This window comes from Apis cerana, linkage group LG10, assembly GCF_029169275.1.
Source record: "Apis cerana isolate GH-2021 linkage group LG10, AcerK_1.0, whole genome shotgun sequence".
In the NCBI taxonomy this organism is placed as follows: domain Eukaryota; kingdom Metazoa; phylum Arthropoda; class Insecta; order Hymenoptera; family Apidae; genus Apis; species Apis cerana.
Genome location: NC_083861.1, coordinates 6,538,723 through 6,564,089, shown reverse-complemented (window position 1 = coordinate 6,564,089; position 25,367 = coordinate 6,538,723). Strand labels below are relative to the sequence as shown.

The following is a 25,367-nucleotide window of genomic DNA, read 5'->3' as shown; positions in this document are numbered from 1 at the left end:
CATCTTCGTTACATAACGCATCGCCACATTGGCCTTAATCCCGACCAGGTCTCGAACAAAGTGTGAAACCGCGATTGTGCGAGAGGCGCACTTGCTCCCCGCCCGGAATGTCAATGGCTGACCCGATTTCCTTGAAATAACGAGCTCGCCTCCGAGAGATTCGTGCATCATCTCGCCAATCCTTGGCTTCGTCTTTCGTCGATCGATCAGGGGGATAAGTGGGATATCTCGTCGCCGATTAAACCGAACACGCGTCTAACGATCTAATAGCCTCTCACGGACTATAAAGCGAGAAACCAATGCCAACTTGGAACCAGAAAGATAAATTTTCTTAATCGAAATTTTAAATTTTTCCTCGAATCATGACTTACAATATAACGTGTTTAATTACATTCTCGATTCGAGAAATACAGTGATAATTGGAGGACAGATTTGTTGGACCAAATTTCAAAATTTCATTTTTTCCTATACGATTCGAATTCTATCGTAAAAGGAAGAAAAGAAAAAACAATCAATTGGAATTAAAGTTTTGTAAAATAGTTTATCTTGGATTTAAAGCCAGCTTCGATAACAAATAAGCAAGAATCATCGAATCGAATCGAAGTTAAACGAAAACCCGACACGGCCAGCGGATCGATTTTAATCTGGATTAATCGAAAAGGAATATTAGCCCGATTCCTATTAGCGCGATCAGGCAACAATTTACCGCGGCACAGTCGGCACGGTAAAACCGCAAATAAGAAACTAAATGCCGAAACCCATTCGATTCGGTTTAATTGGCAAGAAGAAGGAGCGTGCTCTCTAAATCAAACGAAAGCCCAGTCCTTCGATCGCGCCTTGCCGAATAAAATCGATCAGAGAAGGAGAGAGAGAGGGAAAGAGAGAGACCTGTTGCAAGGCATCCTTGCACCCATCATTTGCAACTTAAGCAAAACTGTAGGATTCGAATCTATCTACGACGATTCATCGTGATCACAGAAAGATCGACTCTCCGGAAATTCTGGAGGCGTCGATATGTATCGTTTTCACCGTGGAGGAACGAGCAAGAGGCGCGCGAGTTACAGTGGAAGAATTTCTCGTAGCCGCGTTTCGCGAGCTTCGCCTGCGGCTGACATAAGGAGCGCGTGCACTTTGGTGGAAGAGGATGGAAGAAGAAGAAGCCGAGGAAAAAGAAGGAGGAGGAGAAGAAGAAGAAGAAGAAGAGGTTGCTCGATCGCGAGTGAATGAACCCCGGGAGGACGAGAGCGAGAAAGATGTAACACATCCATTTAACCGAGAAACTCTCTGGTTTCTCATAAGCGGCACAAGCACGAGCACAAGCTCTCTCGCGCGCGTTGTATTTTTCATAAACCGAGCCGATGAATCAGGCTCAGGTGTGGTAATTAGCTGCATAGGATGCTCCGTGAAATGCAATTGAATCGATGAATCCGCGTGGAACAACGTTGCGCGTTTCCATCCACGGCCCAGTTCCGGGAAAAAAAACTGACCCGGTTCCTCGCCGCGCGGAATCCTTGAATTCGCATTGGCAAATGCCGGAACATCGTCGACGAATCGTCACTTTTCGCAATGAACGAACGAGAAAAAAGGTTGCTTTAATTCAGATTTAAATATCTGGATGATCGTGAGGCTCGTGATGATTTCTCCATTTTTATTTTCCTCCTTCTCTCTCTCTCTCTCTCTCTCTCTCTCTCTCTCTCTCTCTCTTCCACATTTTCCATCTTCGTGATCTCTCGCTGTTCTGATAGAAGTTCACGTCGACCCTGGCCCCCCTCAACACCCGTTGCATAATTTTGTTCCAGTTACGATAATGTAGACTCGCCTAATTGTGCCAGGCACCTGAACGGACACGGTTCACCGCCGGCCACCAATTCGTCCCATCGTGATCTTCATGGTAACTCCGGTGGAGGGGCGTCCTCGCCTTACAACTATAATTATTCCGGGGACGGGAGCTACCAGTATGGGAGATTCGACGCGAGCGCGCTTCACATCGCCCATGCCCTTAAGCAGACCGAGCTCCAGAAGGGCTACAGCAAGGCACGCGAGAAGCCCATCGATTATTATCTGGTGAGTCATTCGCATAGTCCGGTGAAATCATTCGTCACGGTCACCGCCATATTGGGAACGGGTTACCTCTATTTCAATGCCGATCCAAACGCGTAATTAAAACCGGCATAAGGTTTTTAATTGTCGCTGTTTGACCGATCGTTTTATCGATACGTTATTAACTTTGCCGCTTTGAGGTGTTGCTGCTTCTTTTTTTTTAATTTTTTAATCTTTTTCTTTGTTTTTAAAAGTTAAAGATTCGATCGATCGAGATCTCTCAGCGCTGCTCTCTTGATTCGCAAAAATGGCGCGATGAGAAGATGGGGCGTCTTATATGGAGATGTTGCATCGTGTCTCTTTCGGGTTGCAATGTCGTAACGGAGTTGGGTAACTTTAAATTGAGACGTGGGGATACTTGAAAGTTTATTCCGAAAGTATCTTTTTCTCTTTTTCTTTTTTTTTGTAAGTGGCGCGTGAACGTGATATTTTTAAAAAATTTTTACACGATCGAATCGAAAATTATTTCGAGGAATGGGTTAAGATTCCAAAGCCAAGAGTTGAAAATAATGGAAAATTTGAATATCACGATTTTCTCGGTTATTCAGTCGGAATCGCCTTTCACCAATTGGTCATGAACGTTTCGGTTCTCTTGGATTATAATCCATCCCATTAAACGATTAACAACAAACTCTTCTACGAATAATACCTGGAAGCGTTGATGCTGCGCTTGCGATTAACCAACTATGCGTCCAATTAACGTCAGTTAACATCGAAGATAAAATTCTAATGCCGATTAGTTATCGATGATAATTACTATCTTACATTTCGACTCGATATTTATCTCGATTCTTATTTGGTAAATAAAATAAGAACTTGCAAAAAACTTTTTCTTTTTTATTAAATTATAATTCTTTCGGAAACAAAAAATAATACTAAATTTAATCCTATTTCTAATATCGAATAAAAAAAACACTTTCCATCGCGTTTTTTATAATACCAACAATTTCACTACGGTCGAACGGAGTATATTATCGAGTCCTGTTCGACGTTGTACCATCCCACTCTTCATCCCCTATCGATCGTTCGCCGAACAAAATTCGACTCGAACTCTCATCCAGTTTTCGAGAGTTGAGTGATAAAAACCAAAGATATTTCGACGCGCGGAGATATTGGACGGTAACGTTGGCAAATTCTTCGATTGTGCAACGTCGTTCGTTAATGAGAAAATGCTCGAAAATTTCCGATTGCCGTTGGAATGTGGAACCAGGATTCCGTGACTTTCATGCGCGGCTCGAATTGACAAACGAGGAATGTGTACCGCGGTTGAGACGGGCCCTACATGAAAATGAGAATGCCGTCTGCTTTTCCCATGGTGGCCGGGGCTAGGAAGAAGAAGAAGAAGAAGGCCGAGCCGCTAGTCGCTCCACTATCGGCCGCGTTTTCTCTCAATCCGCTTTCGCGTGCACATCCAGCAAAACGCCTCCCGCCGGCTACGGCCGTTATTTATAGTATTTCGTGAATGTCAGCCTACCTGCGTGCACGCTCTTACGAAACGAAAGTAGCGTGGGCATCGAGCAGGGTCGTGCACGCCCGTTTCTCTGCACCACCTCGTTTCCGGTTAACCGTTGACGTTGACGAGGGACCCCTTCGCCATCCCTTCGATTATGCATTCATTATTTGTTCCGAACCCGAACTTTTGCCAGGAAAATAAAATTTTTTCACCAAGTACAGATATGATTGTATACGTTGGAGGGAATCTATATTTTCAAAGTATATATTGAAACGATAAAAATTAAATAATTTCGATAATTGGTTAAGGAGACGCATAAGTAGATACGTGTTTAGAATTAGAGATCGGTTATGGGATAATTTAATTTGTACTTAATATTCTAAAAATTTCAAGGTAATTATAATTTTTCACCGTCTAACCACCATCTGTGCAATTTACGTCCACGTGACCATGAAGCATATTCAAAGATTATTCACCTTTCTGCTCTGATAAATCTATAAAATTAGCCTGTCTTTACATTCCATTTTCCAATATTCCAACTCGAAGATTACGGAATTCTTAGTAACATTTCAACACGTGAATCTCGTTTCGTTTCCATTTTATTTGAACGGACGATAATCAGTGGCGCGTTGGATGGGACCGTTAGATCACGTACTTTCTACGTCCAAGAAGAACGAAGAAAAGTAAGAAAAAATAAAAGAGAGAAGAAAAAAAAATAATAATGGCACGCCCAAGATCGGATTTGCCCACGCGGTTCCCCAATTATCGACCGCTCGTAAATTCTCGACGATCGTTCTCCTCGGTCGATAGATGAAGAACTACCGTGTCGATCTCTAAGATTCTTGGAACCATGAATCGCGGATGGCCGATCCACGAGGCGTTCGATCGTAGATCGCAGGAAATCGGCGACGATCGTGGCACGCGAAGCGTGAAGAATCGCAAAAATCGGGCGAGAAAGAAGCTGTATCTGTCGTTTTTAGATATTACAAGGACGTTATTAAAGATATTTCTTTGATGAAAATTCTGAGAGAGAAAATTGTACCTATATAAAAATATTTTTAAACTTCTTATTCAAAACGTTCAAAAATCCTGACGTTACAATATCAGAGTATCGTTTCGCATAAGATTTGTCTTGCTTATCACAAATTTTTTTTGATTCCAAAATATTTAGAATTTGATAAATTTGTCGCCTCGCGAAATTTCTTACTACGAATTATCGGAACAATTTTTCCAAAACGAAATCGAACGATGTGTTTTCGAATCGTAAAAAAAAAAAAAAAAAATTCAGATCCAAGTGAAGTGAAATTTTCTCCTCGTTCCGTCTCCCGCTTTCGCGCGTTCCTCCTCTGTCAAGGTTCCACGAGGCGACTTTCTTCGCGCGGCAACCCGTTTCCTCCAGATCCGAGAACAATGGCCGCGAACGTCCTCGTGAACGTTATTCGAACAGTTGCCACGGAAGAACGCGTCTTATTTTCACGTGGACGCGATGGAAAGCTCGCGCGGACCCAGAGTCGTTTCCGCTTGCGGTACCCGCGGCTCACGGTTAATTAGAGAATCGTTGGTTGGAAAGAGCGGAGGGAAGAGCCGAGGGGGACACCGTGTGCGTATCCTGTTTTAAACAGCGATTGTGGCTCACCTCTCACGGCGCCTTCGCCAACCAACGACCCACGGATGTTAATTGGAATCGGTCAATCGTGTGACCGTGTCTATCGATTTTATTGTTACTTTCTTTTCTCTCCTTTTTCGGTGAGATCCACTCCGCGGATTGGAAAGATCGATTGCGCGCGTTTATCAAGCATATTCTTCTTTTCTTTCTTTCTTTCTTTTTTCACGAAATGGGGATTGTAGTAATGGTGTTTTGGAGATCTTGCATCTTGTATTTTCAAAATAAAATATATAAAATGTTCTTTTTTAATACGGTGATATTTTGTAATATTTTTTATTATTATTATTATTATTATTAAAAATTATTATTATTATTTCTTTCACGAATAAAAGTAATCGAACGCGAGAATCTTAATTCTATGTTTATAAACGATAAACTCGTGTAATTTCGTTCGAGTTTAATCACAATATCGATACGAATTGTTCTGTTTACAAACGGAAGGATTACGGGAACGTTTCCCTTGATATTAAACAGACGACGCAAACTTTTACCAGTGCGGCTCATTATCGCGACGCGTTTACACGCGTGAGGAAGGAAATCTGTGCCAGACGCGACAACTTGTGCTAAAACTCGATATTTTAGCGGAAACGTATCCACGAATGGAACACATCTGTTCGAGGAAAAAGCAAACAGAAGTTGGAAATTTCTTTCGTGACGGAATCTTGGTTAACCAGTCACGCGAACAATCATCGAAGAGAATTACTTCTTTAACGACGTTGGCAAATAGATTGATCGAATTAATCCTATTAACGTGTTCACTGGTTTCTTTTTTTTTTTTCTACCGTCTGGGAAGCTCAATATCTTTATTTGATAATATTATTTTTTAATATTATTTTTTATAATAGATATAATACCAAATTTTTATTCAACTTTGAGTTTCTCGTCTCTTTGCATCCCATAAATTTTAAATATATTTTAATAACGTCTTAAATATACTTTTTTTATATTCGATTTTTAATCGTAGCGACATTATAAAATAAATATTCCAAGAAGTATTTCCTTGAACAATAAATAATCGAAGAATTTTATCGCGCAAAATTTGTCCACCGGTTTATATAGCGAAAAAGTCGCAAGAAACTGCTTCTTCTCCATGAAACTCGAGGATTGATTGAAGATTAATCCTATTAGCGCGCTTTCTCATTGTTTTAACGATAATTTTTATTCTTCTCGTGCGGATGCAAACGACGAGGAAACGAGGAACGGTGGTCATCGATTTCAAAATAGTCTCTCGGTTGTTACGAGAAATTATTGTCTCTTTCTCTTTTTTCCTAGAAAAAAAAAAGCTAATTGCACCTGTCGCAGTGAGAGGCTGACACTCGTCTAACTTAGACTGTCTAAGCAATTTTAGCAAGCACAACCGCAACATTCCTTACCGTACAGAGAGAGATTCAACTATGAAAATAAAATCTTTTTTCGTCGTGCAAATTTCAAATTGCAAATAACCTGGTTTGATTTATTAGAAATTTATTCAAATGGATGCATTGAAAAAAAGAGTAAAGGAAAAAGAAAGAAATAAATAAATATACCTACATATTCCTGTTTCATCAAAAATTAAGATCAATTCTGTGAAAATCGCTTGCGCGACAATTTAAAAAAATTTAATCAAATTGAAATTTCTTGGAATATCATCCCGTTCTTCGAAAAATCTTTTTTAACTGATCGAAAACTCGTGGAAATGTCATCGCTCTCCAACATCGTCCTTATTTATTTCTCGCGACAACTTGCGTCGCCATGACGTAACTGTAGCGTGGGCTGTGCGTATTTCTTAGTTTATTACACGGCCGACACGATGCAGGAAATTGCGTAACTCCGAGGCCAAATCCGAGGAAACCATTTTCAAACGATCGTCGAGATACGTTCCATTCGTTTTCACGAAATGGATGATCGGTTTATCTTCGTGGACCGATTCTCGAGGATATGGGAACGAATTAATCCATTCTCGTTTCTCTCTTTCTCCGCTAAAACTGTTCAATTCGGTTTTGATCGTTTCGGGAGAGCCCTGTTTTCGGGAAAGCAGAAACACGGCGTGAAAGTAAGCTCAAACACAAAAAATCTGGACGATCATAGCGCCTATGGGACTCTAAGGTCTCGATAAACGAGAAAAAGAGAAGAAGAATTTGTTTAATTGCGACTTCTTCTTCTTCTTCTTGGGTGAAACTCGTTCGAGTTGCGAATCCGCGAAAGCGATTCGTTTTAAATTTCCCGCGCGAACCGGATGATGACCGCTGAAGAAGAACGTTTCTTTCGTTTGATAATTAGGAGAAAGAGGCTTGATCGTTCTTGTTTTTTTTTTGTTATAATTATCAGGATCGGGATGAGCAAACGCGATTGGAGATGAAACATCGTAAAGAAGAGGATGACCTCTATCGAAAATTCGCTCACCATCGCGAGGAGGAGGACAGACGAATTCGAGAGGAATTCAGGGTACGTATATTTTTTATATTAATTATATCGTATCGAATCTTTGAATATTCATATTAGAAGGCCATAAATGAATATCACGTGAAATGTTGACGATTTGAAAACTCGTCAAGAAAATTTTATAATTTTGCAATTCGACGAGTTAATTTTCTGTCATGTGTAAATTATTATTATTATTATAATCGTGAAAGGTTAATTGTTGGTGTTTATCGAGTAGGATGAATGGGAGAAGGAGCTGGAACAATTATCGGCGAGATGGGAACGAGAAAAAGGCGGAAGAGCCCGAGCCCAGCAATTTCAACAGGAGAAAGAGGACTTGGAGAAGAACATGACTCTTCGCAGGGACAAGAAGAAGGAAAGTCTCACGCGCAAAATGTTGGAGCACGAACGGTACTTATTAAATCTAATTAAACCGATTCCACATTCGTGCCGTTTCATTCATTCGGGAGGAAAAATCACGCGATTGTGTCATTTGATCCACGATTAATCCCCTCGAATCTGTTTACTTTTCCGAGGAGAAAACTTATTTATTTTTATCGTACACGAAACGTGTCGTCTTTCCTCATACTTGCGACAAGTATTTTTTCTACACGATATTTTTTTTACACGATAAGATTTATATCTTAGTAGAAAGTGAGTGGAAGAAACTACCAACTCTTCTCTCCATTTCTTTACGAATAAAAAATTTACCGATCTATCCCCAACGATATCCATCTATATTTATCAAAAATTTTACCTACCTATATAACCGTAACATTTTCCATCGAATTTCTTCGATCGTAAGATGGAATTCCATAACTTTATCCATTCCATAAAATCCAGATTCGAGTTTTCGATTTTACATATCGGAAAATTTTCGAAAATTTTCCTTTCTCGATCTAATTTCCAGGGCGGCGACCGCGGCGCTGGTGGAGAAACAGAGCTCGGAGATGTTGGAGCTGATCAACGAGGCGAGGAGCGAGTATATGCGCCAGGAGAGCTTGTATCTCGACGAGGGGGACGGTTATGCCCAGGAAGCGCCGCCTTTGCCTTATCCGTCGCGTGCTCCACCCCCACAACCCCCAGCCCTCGCCAAGTATCACATCTACAATGATCCTCTCGAGTTTGCCGACATGGATCAGATAGCTATTTCGGTAAGCCCCCTCCCTCCCCTTTAACGCCGCCATCCTTTCGTAAAAATCCTTTCGCGTGGAAGGGGAAGTGCGTTACACACGCGGAATTTTAAATCGAATCGGATATTTTCATGTATCAACGACGGCCTCGCCTTTTTATCCGCGTCTATACACGAAGATTCGTAATCGATTTACGACCTTTCTTTCGTTCGAAGGATGGTTCGTCTTATCGTGTCGTGGCTATTCGTCATTCGATACGTTGAATGGCGCTATTAGGGGAGACTAGGTTGTTCCAGTTTCGTTGAAGATGACATAAATTTTGATTTTTTAGTATTTGGAATTCTTTCATCACGTTTCGAATAAAGTTTCACGTGGCAATATTCGTCTAGATGGTGATAGAATAAAATTTTTAAATTTTATCCATCTCGTTATTTATTTTTAAAAAAAAAAGATATCTCGTGCTAATTCAATACTTTCAAAAGTTAACATATATCTCGTGAATATATAATGAATAATTTTGTAATCGATACTTTTACGAGTTATATATATATATTTTTTCTTTTTGACAAATCAGGTGGCTCAAGAGGATCAGAAAACGTTCACTGATCTGGTACGGCAGTTGGTGAGCAGATGCGGATCGGATATAGAAAAAGCTAGGACGATATTCCGATGGATCACCGTGAAGAATCTAAACACGATGCAGTTCGACGAGAATTTACGCGGGGACACGCCTATGGGCTTGTTGAGAGGAATAAAACACGGGACTGAAAGTTACCACGTTCTGTTCAAACGATTGTGCAGGTAAACGCTCTCAACTCCTTTTCATTTCGATCTTTCTCACGACACGCCCAAAATGATAATTCATCCCCAAAGGCGTACCCGTATTTCTTTCCTTTCAAAATTGGACTGAAACGTGTCGGGAAATGGGAACATGATAATTTTTCACGTGCAAAAATTCAAATTGTTCGATATTTTTTTCCTTCAGTTATGCTGGATTGCATTGCGTGGTGATAAAGGGTTACAGCAAATCGGCCGGCTATCAGCCGGGGGTTTGCTTCGAGGACAATCGATTCCGGAACAGTTGGAACGCCGTTTACGTGGCTGGCGCGTGGAGATTCGTTCAATGCAATTGGGGGGCAAGACATCTGGTCAATGCCAAAGAAGTTCCTCGTCCTGGCCAACCGAAGGCCAAGAACGATAGTCTGAGGTAAGACAAGAGGCTCAATGCTGTATTTCCCTTCCGCTCCAATCGTTCAAATTCCATCTTTTTCTATTTTTTTCCCAGATACGAATACGACGATCATTACTTCCTCACGGACCCGCGAGAATTCATCTACGAATTCTTCCCCCTTCAAGAGGAGTGGCAATTGCTCAAGCAACCGATTTCCCTCAAAGATTTCGAGGAGCTGCCTTTCGTGCGCTCGTTGTTCTTCAGGTAAAAAAGAAAGTCTGACTATCCATCATCGCATTATTTGCGAGGGTTAAAACATTCGAAATTGGACAGGTACGGTCTCTACTTTCCGGATACGAACACGAACGCAGTCATGTACACGGATTCTACAGGTGCTGCGACCGTGAGGATAGCCATGCCAGCTCACATGCAATCGTCCCTAATTTTCCATTACAACTTGAAATTCTACGACAACGATGGGGACGGTTACGACGGCGTGTCGTTGAAACGTTTCGTCATGCAGGTAAACCCTCGAGAAATATCTTGGTGAAATGAAAATTCTTTCAAACAATTATCCATCGGTCGCGTTCCTATATAAATAATCAGGGAAATGTAACGAAAGGAGGAAATCTAGGAGTTTGGGAATCTTCTCGTTAATTGATTGCTAGCCAACCATGAAATTAATTAATGAAGAAATTCGGTAAAGCGACAGATCTCTTCAAACAACGTTTCCAATGTTTACGATGATGTCATATACGTTTTTCAATATTGATTTTCAATGTTTGATTTGTGATCTCTCGATCTCTTAACGAAATGTTTGACGAGTGAATTTTAACACTGCTTATCCGAGGAAATATAAATAGTTCCACATGTATCATTCTTTGCATAAAAATTGTTCGAAGAAATTTTTATCGCGTAAGAATTTTATTTTCGAAAATTATTTATTTCCTTGTTACATAGTCCGTCGTCGGGAATATCGTCGCGTTCCGTGTTCACGCGCCCTGCTCGGGGGCTTTCCTCCTGGATATATTTGCCAACGCTGTCACGCCGAAGGAATACTTAACCGGGGAGCCGATGAAGTTCAAGAGCGTGTGCAAATTCAAAATCGCTTGCGAGGAATTGCAGACGGTGATGGTGCCGTTGCCCGATTGCGCGAGTGGCGAATGGGGCCCTACGAAAGCCACCAGACTTTTCGGTCTCATACCAATAACCCATCAGGTATCGCACGATAAATTATTTTTAAATTATTCTCCATATTTCTTTCCACGAGTATTTATATTTTCTAGGTATCTTGTCTTTCGTATTTTTAAACAGAGCTCTCGAAATTTGCTGGTTTCAGATATATATATATCTATATTTTTTCCGATTATTAAAAATTAATATCAGAAATGCGTTGTTATAACGCATTATAAACGTGTACATTAAATCATTTCTTTTATATTTTCTTCTCGATCCATCAGGAGGCATTGGTGTTCGCTGGCCGCGAGTTGGAAATCCAATTTCGAATGTCGAGATCGCTGACCGACTTCATGGCGACACTGCACAAAAATGGTATCGAGGAAAAACGGTTGTCCAAATACGTCACGCATTCAATCGCCGACGACGACGTGGTGACTTTCTCGATCAGCTTTCCAGAGGAGGGCCAGTATGGGCTTGATATTTATACAAGGGAATCGACCAATCCGACAAACGTGCCGCATGACATCACCGGTGAAAAACACTTGCTCACTCATTGCTGCAAGTATCTGATTAACTCGAGCAAGAGGAACTAGCCAGGAGTTCATCATTTCGTATTTTCATATATATATATATATATATATATATATATATATATATATATATATATATACAGTACACGTAGAGATATAACGATTTCGCTGGCTCGATTCGAAGAAACATCGCGTGAGAGATTGGCTCGATGTGATTTCAGAAAAAAAAAAAGGTGCTGCAAGTTCTCTTACCATCCAAGCTCCTTCCTATTTCCTCTTTCTCTTCTTGTTTTCTTCTCATCGCGGGATATGGGGAACTCGGATGTGTAAGAACTAATCTTCGAGATTAGCCTTTACTTGCCAGTAAATTATCCATTAATTAATCAAGAGTTAATCAAGATGTGACGAAAGATGATGTTCACGATGATAGTACAACTGGAGGAAACGGAGGTGAAAGTACAACTGGTACTTCTTCGGACTGTAACTGAATGCGATGCGAGAAACTTTTGACAAATGTCGTCCAGATGTGCGAGAACGAATTACGATCTTTGACGCGCTACCTCCACATTCTTTCTAGTTTAATAATAATAACCACGAGCTTATTGTTCAAAGATGATCATCGAACGAGACACGTCTAACGTTTGAAGAATTATGCCGCGCATCGTAAGGATACGATGTGGAAAAGATGTAACGAGCATAAAATAAGCTCCGTTTAATAGGATAAGCTCTATTTTTAATAGGATCATACTCACACTCACACACGCCGATTTTCTCTTTTAATTTTCACGACCGAACCACCGTGTCGTCCCTCGTATTTCCGCTAGAAAGTTGGCAATTATAAGTTAACCAGCATTGGAGATCGGTCTCACCGATCTCCAAATTAATCAAACTTTCTCGCCTCGACGAGAGGCATTAATCCCCAGTTATCTCGATTTGTTTTAATTCAATCTCGAGAATCTCGTGCGTTTCATTTTACTTCGTTAAGCGAGGTGTTCTCGTGTATGTATAAATTATGCACAGAGGATCGTTTCGATCCGCTTTATCGATCGATCTTCGATAAGATCTTCGATTGCAAACGAAATCGACGAAGAAAGTTTCCAAGGATGGAACGCGTATTTTGTTCCCAAGTCTTCTATGTTCTCTTTGTATTTTAACGATGATATATATATATATATATATATATATATAAAATAAATTCCTTCTTTTCTTCTCGCGAACGACAATCACCGCTGTCAAATGAACGAGCAATTATTTCGATTGTCTCTCGAAAACATCGTGGATATACATCGTGGTGATGTTCCATTCCAATAATTAAATTAGGTTCGTTAAAGCATAGAAAGCTTTTTAAAATCATTAAATTTTTGCGGCTACGGTGGTTCTCGAAGTTCAGGTGCTATATGTTATTTTGTCAGGATTAGTTGCACGATTCTAGTTATTTTCGTATGCGAGAGGCGTGGAAACGCTGAAACTTTTTCCAATGGGAAGTTACAGCGGTGAAAGCTAACTGTAATTGTTAATTTTTGTAATATTAACGTCTTTTTCCTTTTCCCTCTTCTCTCTGTTTCTTCTAATTCAAAGTTATAACGACGCTTATGCAAGAAAGTTCTCCACGATTCCGTATTTTTTGTTACCGGTGGAATAAACTGTAACTTCGAGCTTAATATATCCTTTCTCATTATTTCTAACGAGTATGTAAATTAATTTTTATACATACTACAGATACGCAATAGAGATTATTGTTTTATTGTAAAAAAAGAAATTAATAAAATCTAATTTTATGGAAATCCCGATTTATCTGGCGCAAATGTAACGTATAATTATTCTATCTATTCAATTATTTATTAATATATTTATATTTAACTTTTTAATTAATTAAATAATTAATTTACATTCATAAATGTTCTAGTTACTTTTCGTATTGGTAATGATTTCCCGCCTAATCTTTTGCGCAAGAACTTCACGATTCCGCTTGAAGGTGGCAGCACAGTCTTCGTTTCCTGTTTCGTTCTGACGTGCCGGAGCCCGCGATCTAATTAAGTGCGACGAAGTAAACGTCGATGTGCTGTGAAAATACTTTAAACTGTGTCATATTGAAGACAAACTCCAAGTTTAATTCGCTAAAGTGGAAAACTAGTGGTTCCAAGTGGCTGACACGACATTCAAGACGAAGTTGAAAGCGTCGTCAACGAGCCACGACGAAACCGGTGAGTTTTTTTTTTCCTTTTGCGTCGTAAATTTCAATATATATATTCATATATATATATATATTGAAACATCGTTATCATCGAAGATTATTAAATATAAGAAAAAAACGTTATTCGAAGATACTTTTGGAGATTTTAATATCTTTTTCTGTCATTATGATAGATTTTTAATAATTCGTCGCAATAATCGTTTTATCAAACTACATTTCAAAATGTCGACGTTAAAGAAGCAATTACGTGACATGCGCAATACCTATGTATATCGATCTATTGGAGGGAAAGCATTTTACGTCTTTTTTCCCTTTTATTTTTTAATCTCGAGTAATCTACGTGTGCGAAACTGTTTAAAATGCATTCGTAAGCTGAATTCCATTCCTAATTGTTCGCATTCCTGTTCTCTCTCATAATTGTAAAGTATTTTTATGATCGAACGTTTATTAGACTTCGTATTTGACTAATCGTATTATACGTGATATGTGGACAGAATGACGCATATACATAAGTATACGAGAATAGAGTTTTAAAAAATCAATTTCCAACATTTACGAGCAATTAATGGAATCGAAAGCGGCAAGATGGTTATCGATTTCCTCGATATCTGATATTAGGATCGCGTTTGAAAGTTAAAACGGTCTCGTGTGTGACATAACGGCGTACATTGTGTATAGCGTGCTCTCTCGATGTATGCAGTGAAATTATACTTTATAAAACACCGTGGCCTCATATACCGAAAAATCGACTAGTCTGATACACCATATCAAATTTTCTCTCTCTCTTTCTTTCTCTCTCTTTTTCTATGGATTTACGATACATATTTATTAGCGACGTGAACGGAGAACGATTTATTCAGTGAACCGTGCGACGAGTGACACGATTGCAAAGGACGATCGATATCGCGAAGAAAATCCGACTTTAAGCCGGGATTAATTTAAGAAATAAACGGACGGTCGAGAGAGTTTCAATTTTGAATTTCTGGTTTCCCTTTTTCCGATTTTCTTTATACCACATGATCTATTTGAACCATCGAATAGTCATTAATAGATTTTTTTTGATACATTCGCTTCATTCGCAGTCTAATAATTTATTTAATATAAAATGATATAAACGTATTAAAATAAATTTAATTTATGAAATATTACATTTTTGTTTTTAATTTTTAAATTTATAATATTATTAATATAAATTTTTAGTAAATGTAATATTTTATAATTTACAAAAATTGTAATGTTAAGAAAAATTTTAATTCAATTAAATTTCTAATATTATTTTTAGTTATTTTAAGCGCGATTATTTCTTTTTTTATCTTCAAATATCGAAGATAAATTATCTTTTTTTTTTTGAATAACGCGTTTTGTATCAGAATAAAATTTGAATTCAATATTTTGAATTCAAACTCAAAAACGAAATTAAAAATTGTATTTTATTAAAATTGTCGGATCATGAATGTATCCATTGATATCAATATGATATCAATTGATATCAAATATGTATGAACAATCTCATCAGTTTCAAAAATTAATACTCTTATAAAAAAAAATGTAATCAATAGTTAAACTTATGTATTATTAGGAAAAATTCCTTAGTACGTAATCTTCGTACAAAATGTAACTAATAATAATATCAATTAAATCGATTAAAAGGATTCCGCTCATAGGATTAAAACAAAGGGGGCTCTCACGACGATTTCATTTCCTCGAACCAATCAAATAAACAAGATTATTCCCGTATTTTATCCGACTTGCGGGCCCATTAAACGTCCATATCGTTCTATTTCTGACAGACCACCCGGTATCTCTATTGCTCGATATCAACGAGAACTAATTATCGAGCTCGTCTCGCGTTATTATTCGTTCCAACGACGAATCGCCATCCGCGCGCTTATATATTTTCTTACAAAGAACGAAAGAAAGAGAGAAATAAAAAGAGAGAAAGAGAGAGGAAGAGGGAAAGAAATAGCGGAAACTCGTCGCCTTTCGAGGAGTCGCTAATTAAATAGCCACCAATTCAGGCTTGTCCCCTTTGCGACAACTTCCGGAATACGGTCGGCCAGAATTGGACCGGGATGAGAAAAGAAACTATCCAGACGCGAAAAGAATGATTTTCGCAATTCAAGCGGACGTCACTTTGTAATTTATAGCGCGTTAAGCGGATCCATTGTAATTGCAGATCAGCTTATTTACGGTTGTCGTTTGGGTTATTGTAAATGTATTGTATGCCGAAAATATGGAGTGGATAAAAGACAATGACTCGTTGAGGATGAGGAAAGGCTTATGGGTTTTATTTTTGACGATATAATTATAAGGGGGGAAAAATAATTGGATGGAATTTAATAGACGAAAGTAAAATTTATCTTTTTTATACGAGACTCGGATTATTATATAAGATGGATTTATTACCAAGGTTAATCGAATGTTCTGAGTTTTTTTTTTTTTTTTTTTTAGTCTAGCGCGTGCTGTATTTTTAAGACGAGCGATCGAACAAGTATGTTTAGGTTACACAATTGTTTGACCAACATTGTCGTAGTACTTAAAAATGTAAAGTAGATAGGTGTATTTTTTCTTCGGTTCGTACATCGTGAGAGTTTCAAATATTTTATATACACACATACACACAGTGGAAGAAGGAGGAAACAAGAAAAGAGAAAAGAGATTATTTTACTCGTACCAGATACGATAAATTACGATAGATTATAGCAAAGTATATGCTAACAAACGCGTACGGCTATTATTTCGATTGAAAAAAATAACCAGATACAATTCCACTGGTTAGAAGCTCAACATTATTACTTCCACTTCCTTCATTTATATTTTTACGATAGCGTGAATAATCTTCCATCGAATATCTTTTTCTAACTACCCGAGCGAAAAAACACGTATGCATTTCAACCCCCCGACACACCCTCGAATAATTGCAAACCACATTTCATATCTTTCTCAAGTCGTATAGGCTTATTTATCGTCGATTGTTGTCGCGCGGGGATCACAGGCGCTGGCAACTTTTTCTTCGTACACGCATTAAAATTCGTAGAGACCCGAGTGGCAAAGGAGTGGCCCTCGTCCATAGACACGTCCGTTTAAAATGCATACGTGTTTACACAGTTTATATCCGGTTACGTGTAATATTTACGTGTGATATTTTTTTTAATTCGAAATATAAAAGTATTTATGCGATACTCGATACAAAATACTTGTATAAATTGTTTAATATTTTTTTTTTAAATGAAATTCTCCTATTATCTCTAATTAAATAGAGAATCATTTTTTTTTTTTTTAGATAAATTAGACTCATTTTTGCGAAGCGAGTAGCGCATCGATACCACAATCTCTCTATGTAAATTACGATTAAAGAGAAAAAAGGGGAAAAATCAGAACTTCGTTAAACCACGTTCTTATCAACCGACTTACACATGAAAAATGTGTTTCTATTTTTAATAGTTATAATATATATATATATACACATATATATGTTTAAATATACGTATACTCGTCCATCGAGTGTAAAAGCTATCGCCTTTCCAACCGAGGACTATTTTTGCACCCACCCCCTCCTTCTTTAATCTGAACCCGAACCGAGAAGATCTATAATGCATGCCGTACGCGCGAGGGTATTTCCAATCCCGTATAAACCCCCTCTCCCCCTCTACGCTTTGCCAGATAGCGAAACACCAAGGGTGAAGCGGTTGTCCGTCGTGTGGTAGAAAGAAGGGTGGGAAGGGAGAGAAAGAGAAGCTCGTAGGAATATCGGGCATCGAAGTGGCGCGATGTTTTCGAGGGTGGCGTGACCGCGACACTGTGAGTCACGCGCGAGAACGATCTCAACCCCCGCGATTCCCCATTTGCTTCGACGCACGTTTCATTTTCGAGATATGAGATGCAAATTACGTGCACATTTTCTCGGTGTTTCGAAAATATAATATATCGTACATCTTTATATTCTGACAAACTTGGAGAAGGAATGCATCAACAGATCGTTAAGCTAATAATTTGGATGTTTAACTTCTCTAGTAAAGTTGAAATTCTTAATCTACGTAAATGAAATTTGTATTCACCAATTATGGTATTTTTGCATAATCCAAAGTCGAATTCTTTTATTTCTCTCCTCCTCTCCCGATCTTCCCCAACGCGCGATATGGGTTTTCCACCCTCCTCATAAGCTCGACGCTAAGATAAGACCGCGTTTTCACGCTCGACCACCGTCGCTATGCGAATGACACACGCCTACAAACCACCCCCTCGGCGATTGCTTTCTCTATAGTAGGAGAAGTGTTGGAGGAATCGAGCGGTGCATTATTTATTATAGGGAATGGAGGAGTTGAATGTAATCTCGCTGGTAGATCGTGACCGATAGCTCATATTTGTGACTAGGGGATGATAATTGGCGATGGGCGTGTTTGGGGGAAAGGAGAAGTAAGCTCGGTGGGCTTCGAAGGAAGGCAGGAAATTTGAAGGGTTTCAGAGTTTGGGGAATTTTGGAGGTTTTTTTAATGGGGAATTTAATAGGGATTTCTCGTTGAGGAATGTCTTTTGTGATCAGTAATTTCGTTGAATGTGATAAATATATATTATATAAGTTGTTGTTATCCATTTGATTTTACGAGTTACGAGATTTAGTATTAGGATGATAAAATATGTGCAATGGATAATATTTGAACGATTGTATTTAAATAAGTTGGAAACGAAGAAAAGAGAAAACGTGTATTTCCGTAGAATCGTAGAAATGAAAAATTTGATGGTGAATTTTTGATTGGTTGAAAGGATTTTAGCAGTCTCGTTGGGCACGAGATAAACATTGCATCTCCTTTTAATCAGAAACAGAGATCCCCCCATATTTCTATGATATTTATGTTTTGATGCGTAAACCAAACCTCAAAGCTCGGTCACTTAATAAATAATGATCTCATATAGGGTTTCCTTGGCGTCCCCCTTAAATCACGATTAAATATAAATGCAGGTCATGCAGATCCCGGGCACTTGGGGTTGCGTGAAAGAGATTCTTCAAATTAAGTAAACTCGAAGAGGCGTCTCGGAGCGTGAAATAACCCCGCTGTTAAATAAATTAAAATTTCCTCTTTCCCTGTCTATATTTATATCACGGTTAAAAATAGAATCGTTAAAAAATCCTTTCGACTTGCTCACGCGGATCGATTAATAAGCACAATTTCACGTATGATCGGATATAAATAACAAAATACAAATGACTTTCGTCGATCGTTAATACGCTTTTAATCGAATAAAAATTTATCGGTGGAGCGGGTCGAGAGCAGATAAATTTTTATTTGTTAAAATATTACCCTTTCCTCTCTTCGTTTTGTAGTTTACAGTTGATCCAGAATTAATATTAATCGTTCCCTGTAACTTTTAATCACCTATCTCTCGAAAATTTTGTCTCAAAAAAAAAAAAGAAAAAAAAAAAAAATAAAAATTTATATTTCGTCGATATTATTCTGAATATTATCCGAACTATATTTCTTAATTAGCTTTTATTCTCGGAATATCTCCACGCAGAAATCGTATCACGCGTAATCCGCAAAAAAAAAAAAAAATAAGGATAGAAATTCCAGCGGGATAACTGTCTTCCACAAATATTTATTTCAAATTATCCAAACGGTGTTCAACGGTTTTGCCGGAAAGCAAAATTATACTATAGGCATTATGCTAGAAGAATATATTTTAATCTCTATTTACGGAAGGTTCCACTTCCGGAATTACCATTCCATTTACCGTACAACTGTCCCGAGCCAGATAATACGGCGAACTTTCCATCCGCGCTCGCTATTCCTTTTCCGTTTCTTTCCTTCCGAAACGAAACGAAAAGTGCACACCACAAATATATAAATTCATATTCACATAACAAATATTAGTCCCTCATTTCTTATCATAGACTCTATGCGAATCCTTTCTCTGATCGGGAATATCTAATATATTTTCATTGGAAAAATTCGTTCGCCCTCGAAATATATCGAGGAACAGGGTGAGAAACAAACACCCTTCGATGCGTCTATCCGCCGCAGCCCCTTTTATCTTCTGGCTCGGGTATCGGCTTCATCCCGATCGATTCCATCGATTGGATTCAGACGAGATTTCGAGCGACGATAACGAACGCGGGCCGGTTCTCCTCCTTCACGAATTTCTCCCGTCCTCTCGACCCAGCCTTGAGAACACCTTGCTACACCCTTGGTACTCTCTTCTTGCGAGGCTAGAAAAAGTTTGTGGCCGCGATTGGACCGCAAGATTGCACCCCACCGGACGAAGCGTGCGTGCCTCTGGGATCTCTTGGCCTGTTCCCTCCACCATCTTCCCTCGCCTCCGCTGCGGATCCTCTTCCTCGGGCGCGATGCGAACAGATGCTGCCGGATTTCGGTGATCGCGGCTCGATAACGCGGCCGGAGGAAATAGAAAACAAGAAGAGGACCTTTTGTGTGTGGGAAAGCAGATGCGCCCCAGCGAGAGGTGCGCGATTAGGAGGAGAGACCCGCTGTTCTCCATCATTCCAGGATCCATTCGGTCTCCCGTGTTTGATCTTTAATTGGAGGTTCTAACTAGGGTGTCCGGGTTAACCGGATAGGATGAGGAGGAAGGAAGGGTGATTACGCTTAACGCGGCTACGATTGATTTCTTTGGAAATGTCGGGTGACTTGGGTCTACCTTTTTTTCTTTTGGTAGATAATAGAGGTTGGGATCGAAGATAAGAAGTTAATTTCGACGATTGCGGTTATACGTTGTTGACAGAAAGTTGTTGATAGTAAAAAAGTTTAAGAAAAGATACTTAAGAATAATTTGAATAATTTTCTTGCGATTTTTTTCTTTTTTACATATTACACATCCACAGTGATTAAAGAAACCCCCAAACAAACCGTTTCTATTTTCCTTTCGAAAAAATTTCGAACGCGAGTTCAAGAATCGTTTCGCGAGACACTCGATCCCATCGCTACCGAGTAGCCCCCGAAACGGCGTAATTTTTAACTCTTGCGCGCCCCGTGGCCTCTAATTACGGTACAGAAGAGACGGTCTGCTCTAATATCGTTTACGTTAGCCACCTCTCCTCTCTTAGAAGAAGAAGAAAAAAAAGAAAAAGAATTAAATTAATGAATTCGAACGCGGGGTGGGCGATTCACCGCCTGTTAAAAAATTCTAAGGCGCTCGGGCTACGTGGCTCGGATAAAGTCCATTTGGCTCGTCGTCACGGTGGCATTATGCAAAAACGAATCTTATTTTCCGTCTAATAGCGGAGCCACGGAGGAAAAACCGCCACGCCTTCCCACGTCACTATTATACCGATATAATATACAGAGACGGCTGCGACTTTTTTATGACGGTGCGTGCGAAATTTATGTGCAATATGTGGCGCATCCGAGCTAAGGAGGAGGAGGTGAAGGTGATGGCGATCGAGAGAAAGAGAGAGAGAAGGGGAGGAGAGTGGGGAGGGGAAAAAGAAAAAAAGGAAACGCTCGTCGGAGGGAAATCATGGAACGACACATAACGGCATAATGCCGACGACGAGAGTTGTGCGCGCCGAAAAAACGCGTGCTGAAATATTACAACTGTCGAGATTTATGCGGCGGTAAATATGTTCCCGTATTTAATTGGATCTCCCTCACCCTTGGCCATCTCCCTCTCGTGAGACCGTGTCGAATATATTTCCAATTTCCATAATCGCGAATAAATTTGTTGTAAAAAAAAATATATATATACGTTTATAAACGTATATAATATTTATGATAATATATATATATATGTCGAGGATGTACGTACATTGGTATGTAGTTCGAGGGGAAAAAAACGTGAGCGATAGGAATCGAGCGGTGGTGAAAAACTCTTGTTCATCTTTCGCATTCGTTGGAAAAATCCGTGACGCGACTGTACGCGTCACCCGCTATACAATAGAAAATCCCCGTGACTCGTACGTCATCTTTATTGAACGTGCTACGACTGCTTAATATTCATTAGAAATAGTCGGTGGTCAAGTTTGGAACAAGTTGTCGTTCGAAGTAATTGTTATCGCGAGAGATGCCGCGTTACCGAGCTATGGATGAACTCGTTTTGATCATTAAGAAATGATTTTAATTCCACTCGGTTGAATAGCAATTTCGAATAGATATACACGAATTTTCTTGGAAAAAAAAAATTATATGCAAGCTGCACACAAATTGAAACAACTTGCTTCGAAGATAACGCGGAAAAGTAATGAAATTTATCGAAGGAGGGTAAAAAGAAACGGTTTTTATTCCCTCCGTTAATAACGATATAGTCGACTTGACGTTAATCTTTATTAAAAAAAAGGAGAAGAAGAAAAATGCTCGCGTCGAGGATTAAGAAAGGCGAAGTCTCGAAGAACCAGTCTCGTCCGGCTCGTACACGTAAGAATTTCTCGGTGAAATCCGTATTCTCAAAGCGGTTTTGCGGTGGCGCGTGCATTCGGACGACTATTTTCTACATGCAACGATATAATTCACAAGCATACAGGGGATACGTACACGCGACCGATGAAGCTATCACGAAATGTTCTTATGTAACTTGGTCTAACAAGGGAGAGAGAGAGAGAAAGAGAGAGCAAAGTGCATCGTTTTCGAAAGAATTTGGCCGGAATGCGAAACGGCTGGTAGTAGCTGATTACTTAGCCGAAAGAGATGGTGGCTGTTGGGCGAATTGTATCGAGCGTACGAAAAGAGTTTTCCCTCGAGACGGAAATAATCGGTGGGGATGTACTCTCGCCGATTAAATTGTTCTCTCGATTGTTCGAGTAATCAGCTTTGTAATTGCTCGCCTCTTTCCTCAGTCTGTTGTGTCTATTCGACGAGCAAAGTCTTTGCCGCGGTGAATTAATGATCGTTAATCGCGGCTTTTAATTAGCCGGTTAATCGATTGAAAAATGGAGGACGCGAAGGATGGACACGCTTCTCTCCCGTCCTCTTGTTATCGCTTAATGCACTCTTTCTAATTTTCTTCTTAACTTTTTCTTGGCAATTTAATAACGATTTACTACTATCTGCCCGGTTGCTCCTCCTCGCCGCTGCTCGCCTTATTTCTTATAAATAAATTATTATAAGGTGATTAAAATTTGAGGAAATAATTTGGTTGGTTTTTTTTCTCTTTTTTTAACGTAGTTTAACGTTTAATGGCTCGTGTAGAATCACTTATTACTCGTTCATCGTGCTAATAAAATTCAAATTTCTATGAACTTCTTTTACATAGGATGTTGTATAATCGCATAATTATTAAGTTATAACCGTATAACGTATAATATAGAATAAGACGGTTCTAGTATTCTGTATCGTCCACGAATTAATTAATATTAATTCCGCCAATATTTGCTCGACGAATTACACATATATAATAATTCCATCGGACTATTATTACCGCGGTTACTAGTAACAATCTTCCCTCTATCCGATTCAAATCCACGTAAAATCATTACGCAAAAGCAAAACGCATCGTAATATAAACCATCACTCGGAAAGTATTTAAACGCGAGCTCGAGCAAGGAACGTGAAACGTTTCATAAATTAAACTGTCAACACCGTGAGCCAGTAGCAGTCGCAATGCGGCCCCTGCCCCCTTCCCTCTTCCCTCATTCCCTCATTCCCTCTTCCCCCTTTTTTTCCCTCCCCCAAGATAAATCCTCCGATCTCTCGATCGCTTCGTTGGATAATCAAAAGTGCATTACTCTGTAAGCGAACGTATGTAGGAAAGATTCATTTCCGCCGGCTCTTCGTGCCATTATATCGCGTACCAAGAGTTCTCGCTCCATCCCTCTTCCCCTCTCTCTCTTTCTCTCTCTCCGTCTCTCTCTCTCCGCCCCCTCGAACCTCCACCCTCCACCACATCCCTCGCTGCAAAGCGATTCCGAGCACTGGGATTGCGGGTCAGCTGTCATTTCCCAGGCAGAACAAACAGCCGTGGCGGCCGTCATGACCTCCCCTAAACCCATTCACCGATGGTTAATTTCGGGCCCCTGGAATATTTACTTGGTTACTATTTGCCGATTTATTTGCCATCCGTATTTCTGTATCCGGCCACTGTATCGTGATCGGGTAAATCGTTAATAGGCGTCGTATTGGGTCGAGCAGGTGACTCGTTTCACCCTCACCCTCCCTCCTTTTAACTCCCGGCTGATTGATATTTTCCACGCGGCGCGTTGTCGCGAAACGCAGTTGGGCGTTTCGGTTTTTAATATGCAAATGAAGGGAAGGGTGGTTCCGGTTTTCGCGGACACGCTTGGAATACGGGGCCGCGAAGGATCCGGGGGCGTGTTACGTGGATGGAGATAAGAGAGTGGTGAGACCTTGTCAGCTTTTGTAGGGGGTGTAGCGATCGATCGAGATTAGAATTGGAATTTATTTTCAATAATATGATAATTTGAAAATAATCGTTTCGAAGAATAATTGGTTGTTATTTGTTGGAGTGTATAAGCAACGTATTTCGATCGATGTCGCGTTATGTTTTTGTTCGAAGTAAATAATACGAAGATCGAAGAATTCGTTATTCGAGGGAATAATCGTTTATGCGAAAATTTGTTTTTGGAATAATATTTCGGAATAAGTATTGAATGTATAATGGATGGACAATAATGAAGAATGTATAATAAATGTAGTGATAATGTAGTAACAAATAATAATAACGATACGCGTGTATTTGACATATCAAGAAACATGTTGAATATCGTTTTCAGTAAAATCAAACAAATGAACGAAACAACGAGTAATTTAAGGGGACGAATAAATTATATGTTATAAAATATAGATTGATTTCTTTTCCGTTTTGTCTCGAAAAGACATATGGAGCAATTTTAAAGAATAATTTCAAGATTAAAGAAAATTTGAACATTTCTCCGAATGTCTGATCGAGGCATTTCTGCTCGAATTCTATTTAACGAAATTTTACGTAATCTTCGAAAATATTAATTTCTCTGTTTATTCAACGCGAAAACATATTAAATTGTAAGTTTGCTATAATTTACAATTTATAACTTCTCAGCTCGCTAATATTATTAGTTGGCAAGTTATCGTATACGAGAAGTCTACAAACTCCCACTATTTGAACGAAAACTACCATTATACACATCGTACGTATTACGAACTATAAACTTTAATCAACACTCTACTGTTCTATTTTGAAAATTCTAAAAAGAAAACTCTAATTCGACAATTTCTAAAACCTAACTCCTTCGTGCATCCCTTAATTCGTACGTAAGGAAAAAAAGAAAGCAACGGAAAGAATCTATAAACTTCCAAACACAAACCAACAATTCCACCATAATCGAACGTAATAAGAAACGGAATAGTTTTATAATTTCCTATCTCGTATTACGTTGAATTGACTCGGGGATGTTTCTTAAATAATCCCACGAGAGTCATAATTTGAAATAACCTCATTGAAAAACTACATTTCCATTTCTGCTTCTCTCTTTCCCTCTCTCTGGTTGGCCTCTGTATACGATATTTTTGTTGGTCCTGTTTCGAGTCTCGCGCGATTTATCTTCCTTAATTAGGAGGGAAAATAGAAAAAGGAAGTTGAGACTCCACCTCGTTGGAA

At 39.2% G+C, this 25,367-nt stretch overlaps 1 protein-coding gene across 5 annotated transcripts in view; it reads left to right on the top strand.

Moving 5' to 3' along the window:
• LOC108001218 (hillarin) overlaps positions 1-25,367 on the top strand; it is a 198,963-nt gene that overhangs the window by 7,906 nt on the left and 165,690 nt on the right. For 3 of the 5 annotated variants that reach the window (XR_009831614.1, XR_009831613.1, XR_009831612.1), the window contains exons 3-12: positions 1,800-2,064; positions 7,527-7,643; positions 7,858-8,030; positions 8,530-8,773; positions 9,327-9,553; positions 9,738-9,959; positions 10,038-10,187; positions 10,257-10,446; positions 10,884-11,141; positions 11,384-13,836. Coding sequence is in view for 2 of the 5 variants with exons in the window: in XM_062080967.1 (XP_061936951.1) it covers positions 1,800-2,064; positions 7,527-7,643; positions 7,858-8,030; positions 8,530-8,773; positions 9,327-9,553; positions 9,738-9,959; positions 10,038-10,187; positions 10,257-10,446; positions 10,884-11,141; positions 11,384-11,695 (2,158 nt within the window). In the remaining 3 variants the exon portion in view is untranslated. Of the gene's footprint in view, positions 1-1,799; positions 2,065-7,526; positions 7,644-7,857; positions 8,031-8,529; positions 8,774-9,326; positions 9,554-9,737; positions 9,960-10,037; positions 10,188-10,256; positions 10,447-10,883; positions 11,142-11,383; positions 13,837-25,367 lie in introns of those variants that run through there. The other 2 variants (XM_017062127.3, XM_062080967.1) reach the window with 2 other exon arrangements.